Raw genomic sequence first — 12,613 nt, 5'->3', positions numbered from 1 at the left:
AATGTATTACCCACAACGCTATGATGAATCAAAGGGAGTTAATCTGTCAATTGAATAACAAAAATATTAATCGTTAAGTAAGATCAAATAACCACGTCCCCTTCATTCATTGTCACCTATTAAAGTTATTGTTATTTCTAACCAGGGTTAATAAGTTAAAATATAATGTCTAAAAGACAAACAATTTAAATGATTTATGTCTGTAATTTTGATAAGGATTACTAAAACTCAAACCGGACCATATAATGATTATATTGAAAAATAAGCTTCAGTTATTTTGAGATCTCCTCCGGGCAATAATGATTTCAACAAGAGTGTCTGGTAATCTCCAGTTACCACGAGATACGAGTATATCGTCCATTGATTGGTTAACTGTCCCCAAAGAAACTACTGTTGATCCACTGATGAATCCCTGGGGATACAGGAATGCTGCCACATTGCTTAAGAACTGAACTGTTCCAGTGATCTATTACAGTACGTGATGCGGCTTCAGTTTCATTACAGTTGGTGATAAAAAGATTACAATATATTTAAATTCTTAACTTCATTCTGCTTGACCTATTTTCCTGTGTCAAAGACATACATGTAGTACTACTGTAGTATACTAGTACATTAATAGAGAATTATGTTTTCTGTTATACTATTATGTTTTGAAAGTGTCCATCCGTATTTATGTTAAGAGTGAGTGTCAGTCTTTGGGCCAAATAAAGTATATAATATATTTTTCCCGGTGACACAGACTTTCAGTTGTCAACCCTTCGTTCCAGGGCAACAATTGTCCATATAGGTTCGTCTAGATATCTCGGGAAGTGTGTGCTTAAATGAGAGCTTCTGTAGTTAGCGCTTGAGCTCTACCTTAAGGTCCTGTATGATAAATGGTTTAGTAATTTTGAGTTTAGCCACGTCAATAATTGCCTAGTGTCCACATGTGGATCATAGAAAGTTAACCGCCACCAGGTTTCGCACCAGTTTAACCATTTTTGATGTCTGGTAGGTAGGTAGGACAAAAATTGCTTCCAACAAGCACCTGTTCTTTACTTCTCGTATAGACTACTCCTTTATTTGGGCACCCATCCTCAATTTTTTCAGCTTCCGTGTAAATGTCTGGTGGACACTAATGTCGTGACATCTATCAGAGTCCCTGATAGGTTCTATAGTTCATTTGAGCCACATTTAAGTACACCCCAGCTGCACTTGTTCAAGTAAGTCAGTACTTTTGGCAATTAGTTTGGAGAAGAAAACACCCATGCTAAATTGATGTCTCAATGACCTGTTGAAAGCATCTATAACTTGCCGATCAATCTTTGCAGTCGATAAAGACATCACACCATCTTTATTCCCTACTACAGTAATCTGTTGTGCTGCAACCAAATCGATCTCGGACGGCGCTTGAGGGAAAAGATGACACTCTGTGGGAGGTTTTCCTCGTGACAGCCTTGAGCCAATAATGTAATCTGTTATGTGCGGGAGTTCGATTGTTAGAATCAGTAAAACCCACGACTTTGTTCATTAAAATGAACGTTAGAACGAACGAGTGAGTGAACGAATGAGTGTTCGATTGAACTAAGACTTGCGATTTTTACAGAGTTCTTGTGCTGTCTTCAATTGCCACTATAACTGCATAAGGTTCCTTCTATTGCTGTGCTATCATTTTTGATGCACTCACCAAGTTTCTGGCATTAATTTCCCGTTTAATTGGGCACTAAAAGCCAATCAGAGGCATTATTCGCCAAGCAGTGGATGGCAGGTTTTAGGTGTACATATTGGCAGCCTGAGACATGTGGTTCCGCGCCGCCATGTCATTCCCTGTTCCACGATTGTGGATTCAGCAGTCTAAAACATATTATCGAAACGTTTGAGGCGTATTTGGATCTGATCAGAATGTAGTCTGCTTCTGGGAGTTACTAAACTGGCGAAGTCTGACTGTCCTAGCAACCGTTGCATTTCGTGAAGAGTGATTTCAGATATTTTCAGTAATAATTCTCTCAAAGGTCTCGTTGATAGTTTTTTACTCTTTATTATGGGCAAGAACATTGAATTTTCTTATAGTCTGCCAACGAATACCCAGGTATTGTAGGTCTTGTGTGAGTGTTAGAATTGACTTTTAGTAATTGATCCCGATGTTGCTTAACTTCGGTGATCGGACGAGAACCGGTGTCTTCAACATGGTATGGACGTTGGCTTTTGGTAATTGATCCCCCTGCCCCGAAGTTCCAAGGACCTCACGCTTCCGCAGCGTGAAGGCATAACCTGGATTGGTCTTAGTTGACCAGAATTGCCAGCCCAGAAGTTCCAAGTGCCTCACGGCTTCCGCAGCCTGAAGACATAACTTGGATTGGTCTTGATTGGCCAGAAGGAAGTCGTCTAGGTAGACTAGCACTCGACATTCCTTCGCATGCAAGGTTTCCGCAACCGAGCATGTTACAGGTGGGGCGCTGCCGCCAGACCCAAAAATTAGACAGGTTGTCCAACTTTTGTTGTAGAAAGCTACGAACCGGTATGACAAATCAGACGGGATAGTTTTGTTTCACAAATTTGTTTCGTTCTCGAGGGTCGAAAATCAGACGCATCGATCCAACGTTTTCCTTCCGCAGAAAAAGCTCGGGGATAAAACTGGGCATTTCCTTGTGAACCACTTCTACTAGTTTTGGTCCAGTAATTCTTGTGTCATTTAAGTCGTGACAGGTGACCAGGTTGCATGTTGCATTATTTGTTTTGTGGGCATTACCGGGGGTAGTTTCTTGTATTAGGGTATTCGAAATACCGTAATTGACATTTACAAAAACTGTTTGCACCAAAAGCTTGCCAACGATATTAGAATGTCATTACATAACCTGTAACATATTGTGTTGGATAGGTTTTTCAATTGTAGGCATTTATAGCTGTAATATTTATAAATATGGGCCACCAGGGGATTGCATAAACGCAGTGAGTGTTGCTTTATCCAAAAAGAACCTCGTCACTATTGTTAAAAGCCAATCCGGTATTTGACAACTAGTCAAATCAGTATCCTATAAAGCGTTAAAACACACGCTCAGCACGCGAGGCCCCATGAAACACTGGCATGTGACGTCACAATGATTTGACGTACTTTTCCAGCTTAATCAATAATTTAAAATGGTTATCACACCCAAAACTAACAAAGGGTGCGGACCTCACATATCAGATATGTGAGGTCCGAGAGGCTTCCAGTGGAAGACCCTCCATTCAACCATCACTGAGAAACCATTCACTTTTGACATATGCAAATACCGTATCCAAAATTTCCTTAGAGTATTTAAAATAAACATCTCCATGAAAATTCTGTCTGATATTCATCTCCTGCGCCTTACATAATATATTATGCTATACATTCGCCTGTTACCCAAACAATTTGTAAAGTTTGTTCTGATAATTTTTAAGACAAAGATGATTTGCTGAATGTTATTTATTTATTTAACCATCTTTATTGCTAATCATTATATTCAAAAGAATAAAAATGCAGGAGATACTTAGACCAAAGGGCGACTTTATCATCTGAATGTTTCAGTCATTTATTAAAGGGGGTATCTGGATTCTTAACTGAGTTCTGTTTGGTATAATAAAGCATTGGTGGTAACGGCCATGATGTCATCAGTGGGGCCAAATAAGTGTTAGCTATTGTTTAGTGAGTACAGTTCTCCGTTATTTTCAGTTTACGAAACCCCTTTAAATGAGCAATTTAACCAATGTCTTGTTATAACCAACATCTCGCCACGTGGGCGAGATAAAATGTTATCATTCGATTCACTGGCGTAAAATTTAAATTGCACTCAATTAACTTTGTACATAAAATAAATAGATTCAATAACCGATTATAGGTAACCATTGGGACTTTTCCTCGCCAAAATTTGTATTAAAGAAACCTAGATCCAGATTTAGATTTCGGTGTCGGTGTCGACACGTTCGTCAACCAAATCGCCATTTGTTTAATTTGGTTTCTCAATTAGCATCTCATTTGCATTAGATACACAATATGGTAAATGCATTATAAGATATGTAAGAAAACTCACCTGGTTGTATAACGCATCGATCCGAGGATCGATCGTTACCTGGTAATTTCTCGCCGTTTCTCTCGGGAGTCACTCTCAATCCTGCTCGTTGCTTGAATCGCTGCTGGATGTCGAGGTATCCCCTTTTTCAAGAGCCCTCTCAGGCACCAATAAGCGCGAAACACCAGATCGATTAGCTTACGTAGCCTATCGACATTGTTCGCGCACGTGGGGTCCAACCAAAATGTCCCCACGGTAATATTACGAAATAATAAGAAAATATATATCATGATCACCGTATTATCACATTTATTGCACTTATTGAAAATAATTTTTTTGCAAAGGAAGACGGATTAACGATATAATTTTAGATTCGACGCGCACGCGGCGAAAGTACACAACGCTATGACATCCAAGATGGCAGCGGCTCACTGCCTTGCTGGGTGAGACACTAGCGCCCCTATATCCGGTAAGGTAAACTACATTATTGCATAGGAATATACATGTTTATGGATGAAGCGCGCATATATGCGGTGAGTACATAATTGCTTCTTCATACATAAATGCTGTATGTTTTCCGGAGGCACATCAATACATAAATACATTATTTTCTGCCACGTACTGTACTAAAATCAAACGATTACCTACTACGTGATTCCTACTAGATTTTTCCAGAAAGCCCTAAATCCACGCTGTAGGGAACTTGCTGACGCTAGCGTTCGCGTCACGGGCTTATTTGTAACATCGCGGTCAGTCAGTTGCTCCCTACCTGCCGCGTATACAGTGGCTCTACCGCGGTTGTTTGACAGCTACAATGTCACGATCGCCATCATCTCTGATTGGTTAATGCTCGCTCACTATTGGCCACAATGCATTGTTGCAACAAGAATCGCACAAATTCAGCCAATCAGAACAATTGAGATTGTAATAATGATTGATGCAGGTTTTAGACAATCGCCCTACTGGTCCTATAAACAGGTGACGAAATATGATAAACACGCGATTAAACTCGCGGGCTAATTTCTAGTCCATACTAATATTATAAATGCGAAAGTGTGCCTGTCTGTCTGTCCGTCTGTCTGCCTTTCACGGCCAATCCGTTCAACCGATTTTGACGAAATTTAGTAGGTACAGCGATAGCTTGCATCTCGGGGAAGGACATAGGCTACTTTTTATCCCGAAAAATCGAAGAGTTCCCACGGGATTTTTAAAATTCTAAATTCACGCGAATAAATTCGCGGGCTAAATTCTAGTTATTAGTGAAATATTTATAAATATTTAAAACTAACCAAAACGATATCATTGGAATTAGTCTCTTTAGGGTCTTTGTTTTCATGTGTACCTTGAAAAAAGTATTAAATCAAAGTTTAATTTTAATCTAAATATATAAAAGGAAAAGGTGACTGACTGACTGACTGACTGACTGACTGACTGACTGACTGACTGACTGATCTATCAACGCACAGCTCAAACTACTGGACGGATCGGGCTGAAATTTGGCATGCAGATAGCTATTATGACGTAGGCATCCGCTAAGAAAGGATTTTTGAAAATTCAACCCCTAAGGGGGGGAAATAGGGGTTTGAAATTCGTGTAGTCCACGCGGACGAAGTCGCGAGCATAAGCTAGTAATAAATAAAATAATAAATAAACTTTAGAGTCTTTTAGTTTACTTAAAGTCCTTTAGTAGTAAAAGAATAATAACCATTGCCCGTATTTTCAATATCTTTTATCTTTTTTCTTGCGCTTCTAGTTCTTTTGGCGACTGGAGAACATTCTGGAGAATTATTTTCTTCATCTGTAAAACAACAATGTAAAACAACAGTAGCAATGGGCAGGGCACATAGTTCGTACAACCGATAGACGTTGGGGTCCCAAGGTGCTGGAATGGCGACCTCGCACCGGAAGACGCAGCGTTGGAAGACCCCCCACTAGGTGGACGGACGACATCAGACGAGTCGCAGGGAGCCGCTGGATGGCGGCGGCGCAAGACCGTGGCGTGTGGAAGTCCCTACAAGAGACCTATGTCCAGCTGTGGACGTCTATTGGTTGATGATAATGATGATGATGGAAACAACAATACTATGAATAAATCTATCCTTCTTACATTTTTGTTAAGAATCCTCGTTATACATATGGACCGGCAGAATCTATTTCTTTCACCTTATTAAAACTATGTGAAGTAGACACTATACGCTATCCGCGGGAAGAAGTTAGTATAGCGCTCTCTCTGTCACGTAATCCCATACAAATGACAGAGACAACAATCTCAGTTGGTGTTACAGTTCTTGCAATTCACGAAGGCGAGTGGCTCATGCTTGTGTTTAAGTCGTATCGGTATAAGTAACGTACACTGAATGTGTGCGTTTGTGAGCGCTTGCTCGCGACTGATTGGTCCGACATACACGCACACTTACGCAATGCCCGTTTATACGACGTAACTACAAGTAAAGTCCGCTCGCCTTCGTCAATTGCATGAACTGTAGCCATTTTGAGGCACCAAACGACACTATGTTTTCAAATTAATTTCGAATGTTTTCGAAAACATGTTTGTGATTGATTGGTTGGTGACTCAAAAGGTTTATCGTCCACTGTGATTTTTTAACCGAATTCCAAAAAGGAGATGGTTTTTAATTCGTTATTTTTATCTATGTACTTACACCGTTTTTTGGAGGTTTCTGTACTGATTAGCAAATTTTTTTTAAATCATGCCTCTATTGTATGGGATGTAATTTGTATGGGATTACATAACAGAGAGAGCGCTATACTAACCTCTTTCCGTGAATAGAGTATAGTTAAATATAGGAAACGATCTGACAAAAAAAAAGAGAGAAAAAGAAGAGATGAGCATTACCATTATTTTCTTGTATAACAGTCTCATGTTCATTTTCAACCGTGTCATCTTCTTTAACATCATCTTTTTCTTGTTTAATATAATTTTTATCTTGTTTATCTTCATTTTTTTGCTTTTTAACATCATCTTTTTCTTGTTCATCACCTTTTTCGTGTTTATCTTTTTCTTTTTCTTGTTCAACATCATCTTTTTCTTGTATAACATCATCATTATCTTGTTTAGCATCATCTTTGTTTTGTTTAAGGGTCGCGTCTTCTTTTTTGACATCGTGAGCAGCTTTTAAGTGTCCCTTCAGCCATTTTGAATTCGAATAACCTGTTATAAGAGATGTAGGAGCTTAAGATTCGCGCTCTGAGGGGTTCCGTATCATTCATCATCATCATCATCATCATCATCATCATCATCATAATCGACCCATCACCGACCCACCCGTGCTCAGTAATAAGGACTTTACTGTGAAAATGATGTGATTTTTGTATAGCTTATGGGGTGCGGCTATAAATCATTATTAAAGAGAATGATTTACAAAAATCATGATTTTTATTTATTTTTAACATGAACGTCATGCTGTACGGAAATTAATCATTTCCGTCACAGTCCATAGACCACAAATATTTTTCAATTTTTAGGATTCCGTACCTCAAAAGGAAAAACTGAACCCTTATAGGATCACTTTTGTCTGTCTGTCTGTCTGTCGGTCTGTCTGTCTGTTAACTATCACTTACCTTAACGGTGAAGAAAACCTACAGGAGGAATCCTGCATGCCTGAGAGTTCTCCTTACTGTTCTCAAATGTTTGCCATGTGAATTCTGCCAATCCCCACTTGGTCAGCATCGTCTAAGCCGTTTCCAATCTGAGAGGAGACCCGCGTGCTTAGTAGTGAGCCGGCGACGGGTGATCATCATGATCGACTTACCATAATCACAGAAAGGGCACGGGAAGACTATTCCTTCATCAAGGTCATGTTTATGTTCTTCAGCATGCTCCATCACTTCTAGAAGATCCTTGAACTCTTTCTGACAAAATCTGTAGAGGAGAGTAAAACTTAATACCTACTAGATGATGCCCGCGACCTTGTCTGCGTGGAATAAAGTTTTTTTTAATCCCGTGGGAATTCTTTTTAGGGTTCCGTACCTCAAAAGGAAAATCGGCACCCTTATAGGATCACTTTGTTGTGTGTCTGCCAAGAAACCTACAGGGTCCATCCCGTTGACCTAGAATCGTGAAATTTGGCAGATAGGTAGGTCTTATAGCAGACATTAGGGGAAAAATCTGAAAACCGTGAATTTGTGGTTACATCACACAAAAAAATTTAATTGTGGTCATGAACTGATAATTAGTATTTTCAATTTTTGAAGTAAGATAACTGTATCAAGTGGGGTATCATATGAAAGGGCAATTTTTATGCATCATAGTTTTTGAGCTATCGTGCAAAATGTCGAAAAAAAACGACTGTAGCACGGAACCCTCGTTGCGCGAGCCTGACTCACACTTGGCCGGTTTTATTTTCTTCTGAGGTACGGAACCCTAATAATGTGGGTGTGACATTCTGTGAATTTACCTGCATTTAAACTCCGTGTTCTGAACATCGCACTGGTATTTCCCCAAAAATTCCTTCACCTCTTCATCAACATTTTCCAAATCATCCACATCTATTTCCGGTTCCGCTTCCATCACATCCGGCTCCACAATCTCTACGTCACTAGAACTCTCCTTTTTCTCTTTAACTATCATGACGTCATCGAATTTGACGTCATTGTCTACTGGTTTTGTCACAATCTCTCCGTCCGGACCTATTTCCACTTTAACAAACTCAGCATTCTCTTTATTTCGAGTAACTTTATTAATTTTACTAACATTATTACTATTATTCATATTAATGTTATCAAGGAAATAGCTACTCTTCAAATCAATATTACTAGTTTTTTGAAAAATAAACTGCTGATTATTTTTGATGACTAAATATTCATTGTTTTCTAAAGATTCATTTGGACTTTTGATTGGAGTTGGCGCAAAATTTTCCGTTAAACATCTATCGCAAATGATTTTGAGTTGGGTATTGTATTTCCTCTCGCACTTATGTAACATTTGGTCTTCCTTATCAAATAAGTATAATTTTTCATTATTGTTAACAGTATTGCAACAAATAAAGCATTTTTGTTTTTCTAAACCTGTATCAACATCGATTATATTCGTAGGTTTAGTCAAATTCTTATGGACGCTTCTGGAAACATGCGTTTTCCTTACATTCCTCAGTTTCTCTGTCTGATTTTCGTTGCTAGGTAAAGTGGTAACAGGTGTATCTTTGAACATATTCAATACATCCTCTCTAGTAAATAAACTATCATTCTTAATATGTACATCATCATAATCTTTATCATTATCTTTCATAAGACTTATAGGTGATTTATTTTTAGCAACATTACTTAAATTTGTGTAAGTTTTTAAATTGGTTTCGCTTTCGAGGTATTTTTCAAATTGTGCCTCAAAATTCCAAATGCTATTGCATACTAGGTTAAAAGGTAGAGAATTAGCAAAGCTGCGTTTAGGATTGTCTTTATTTGACCAACGAGCTATTGGGCTACCGATGATATTAACATTTCTTATCGTAACATCAGTATCCATATTATCAATTTCATTTTCGTCTTCACTATCATCTTTGTACTTAACGAAAGGTAGTTCCTCGGCAGTCAAATCCATTATAGGATCATCATTATCAAATTGTATTTGTGAAGCGCGAATTTGAGTACCATCATTCAGAATGTAAACTAGATCATCTGTGTCATTTTGATCTATCATTTCATCCAAGTTTTGTGGATTGAGGGTAGTGCCTTCAAAGTGCTGTTCGGCTTTTAAAAGAAAATTGTAGATGTTGGTATCTAGAGAAACTGGTTGGTTGCCAGTTATAGAACTTATGTCTACGTCATATCCTAAGAGGATTCTGCAATTGAATTGATAGAATTTTTATCAGTAGATATTTTTGAATACACGCAAAACTATAGAAAGTTTTTTTTACATATAAGAATATTAGCCATGCTAATCAGGACTAATATTCTTCTTTCTTCTCCAACTAAGTGTAAAGCTAGTGCTAGGAGTAGGTTCGCGTTGGAGTAAGTAGGTTGACGTTTCAAACCTCGCCCGTTTCACTGTTGTGAAACGGGCGGGGTTTGAAACGTCAACCTTTCGGTTTTCAGTTCACTTCTTTACCCGTTGAGCTGTTGAGGCTCTAAATTAAGGCATTATCAAGTGATAGACATCCAATGGTGGACGTAGGACTCTCGTTGCGACTTCACACCACAGTCTTGCGCTGCCGCCGCCATCCAGCGGCTCCCTGCGTCTCGTTTGACGTCTTCTGTCCACCTATTCGGAGGTCTTCTAACACAGCGCTTTCCGGTGGTGATAACTTAAGCTTATACTTGTAATGTAAATAACTGATGCCTGAAACTTTGTTAGCGTGTATGTACGTGTAGGTTAACTCTTTAATTTTCCATAATAATAATAATTATTGTTTCATGTCATCTGTCCACCTAATGGGGGTCTTCCAATGCTGCACTTTCCAGTCTGAGGTCCCCATTCTAGCACCTTGCTAAAGAGTCACAGGGAGCCACTGGATTCAGGCAGCGCAAGACCATGGTGTGTGGAAGTCGTTTCAAGAGACCTATGTCCAGCAGTGGACGTCTATCGGTTGATAATGATGATGATGGTGATGATGAAATAATCTGAATATATAAAAGGAAAAGGTGACTGACTGACTGACTGATCAATCAACGCACAGTTCAAACTACTGGACGGATCGGGCTGAAATTTGGCATGCAGATAGTTATTATGATGTAGGCATCTGCTGAGAAAGAATTTTTGAAAATTCAACCCCTAAAGGGGTGAAAGAGGGGTTTGAAATTTGTGTAGTCCACGTGGAGGAAGTCGCGAGTATAAGCTAGTAATCAATATTTCAGTAATGAGTACTTACTTGGCCTTCTCCAGAAAGACATGGAAAGTGTCCTCTGGTTCAATGTTCAGTGACACTTCTTCCCCACTGCTGTTCTCCATGCAGAGAATCAAAGGTTCGGGTTCTGCCATTTTGTATTCACCTTAAATTAAATTATAAATACAATGATAATAATAATGTACCTACCCATTTGGCAAGTTTTCATAAAACGTAAACTAATTGAAAAATCCTATTACAATGTAAAGGATTATTCAAAGGATAAGCAAGCTTGGGAATGAGTTGCTTAATGGCTTTGTGATAGTTCTAATAAGTTTCAATAATTTTGTAAAGTGGTGATAATAAAAAGAATACCCGGCTGAGTTTGTTGTGGGCTCTTCTCAGACCTGGGCGCGTTTGGAACCCTCGTAGCTTTAGTTTTAATTTTGCGTAATAATTATCACCACTATATCTTACAAATCCAACATTTGACTATCAACAAGAGTAATTTATTACCTATTTTGAATAAATCATTTGACTTTGACTTTGATAAAATAAATTTATAGAAAAGACCTGGATGGATCGGGAGAGGGAGGATGAGTTGGCCACAGACCACAGTCCACCATGCTAGCCAAGTGTGGATTGGCAGACTTCACACACCTTTGAGAACATTATGAAGAACTGTCAGACATACAGGTTTCCTAACAATATTTTCCTTTACCATTAAAACCAATGTATTAATTGCTTAAAATGCACATAACTCTGAAAATATGTTACATGTGCATACCGAAAATTGAACCCTGGACCCCCAAATAAGAGGCAGACATCTCAGCCACAAAGCTATCACAGCTTTTGCCTAATATTTAATCAATCCTATCATACTACGAGAATAAGAGAGTCCACCGCTAGAATATCTCCTGTATTTTTGGCTATAGTCAATAGTCTAAGTAGAGACTTATCATAGATCTCAATAGAGATTGAGATTGTAAACTACGCCAGGTCTTGACTTTTGATGTCTTGAGAGTTGCTTGTTGATCGCGTAGGACCTTAGGTTTGGCTCAAAATGCTCTCTAAAGGAACAGAAATCAAGGGTTTCAAAAGTAATGGTCAGTAAGTTACATACAGACAAACAACAATTTATTTTCTTGAAAATAATCAATTTTTCAATTCTAAACTACGAGATTAATAGCTCCAGGTATAATTAGTAACAAATTATTGTAGAAATTTGTTTTAATAGATTTCAAAATATCTATTTGTAGCAAACAGCAGTAGCACAAGTTAACTTGATGCAAAGTAGGTAGTTACTCAGTAAACTTAGAAAGGAAGAATTTATTTTTCTAGCCAAGTGAAATGTCGACATTTATTGAGTAGGGAAAATGTTTCTCACTGGCCAGTAAAATATTAAGTGGCCAGTCAGATCATACAGAAATTGGAGTATCGTCGGATGCAGAAAAATACGGAATTGTAATAAATCAAAAAATTGAGGCTACTCACCAAATTTCTGTTATTAAAACTCACAGCGTTTTCATTTTCGTAGCGACTGGCATTTTTAAATTAGAAAACAATTGAATTAATAAAATAAAAATCCTTTGCCAACAAAATTCAAATTCAAATCACAGAGTCAATTTCTTGATGATCAAAACAAAAACATTGCGTAGCACAGATAAAAAAGCAAAAATCGTAAGTTATCTAAACTACCGATTTTCAGTTGTCATTTTAATTGTATAATTTCTCAAATTAAATGTAAAAAAAACTTATCATAAGTCTTGTTTCTACTTTCATATTTAACTTTCTTTCATTACTATTAATTAATTATAATTAGAAATA

The 12,613-nt window shown here is 38.0% G+C and overlaps 1 protein-coding gene across 3 annotated transcripts in view; it reads right to left on the bottom strand.

Moving 5' to 3' along the window:
• LOC117994594 (zinc finger protein 729-like) overlaps positions 1–12,412 on the bottom strand; it is a 36,776-nt gene extending 24,364 nt beyond the window's left edge. For all 3 annotated transcript variants that reach the window (XM_069507847.1, XM_034982528.2, XM_069507848.1), the window contains exons 1-7: positions 12,281–12,412; positions 10,832–10,952; positions 8,426–9,805; positions 7,781–7,890; positions 6,865–7,179; positions 5,716–5,808; positions 5,300–5,352 (exon numbers count right to left, since the gene is read on the bottom strand). In XM_069507847.1, coding sequence (XP_069363948.1) covers positions 5,300–5,352; positions 5,716–5,808; positions 6,865–7,179; positions 7,781–7,890; positions 8,426–9,805; positions 10,832–10,941 — 2,061 coding nt within the window. In that variant the 5' untranslated portion in view covers positions 10,942–10,952; positions 12,281–12,412. The remainder of the gene's footprint in view (positions 1–5,299; positions 5,353–5,715; positions 5,809–6,864; positions 7,180–7,780; positions 7,891–8,425; positions 9,806–10,831; positions 10,953–12,280) is intronic.
• Positions 12,413–12,613: the final 201 nt, after the last annotated feature.

This window comes from Maniola hyperantus, chromosome 27 (genome assembly GCF_902806685.2).
Source record: "Maniola hyperantus chromosome 27, iAphHyp1.2, whole genome shotgun sequence".
In the NCBI taxonomy this organism is placed as follows: domain Eukaryota; kingdom Metazoa; phylum Arthropoda; class Insecta; order Lepidoptera; family Nymphalidae; genus Maniola; species Maniola hyperantus.
Note: the sequence above shows the minus strand (reverse complement) of the source record. Positions and strands in the feature narration are given on the sequence as shown.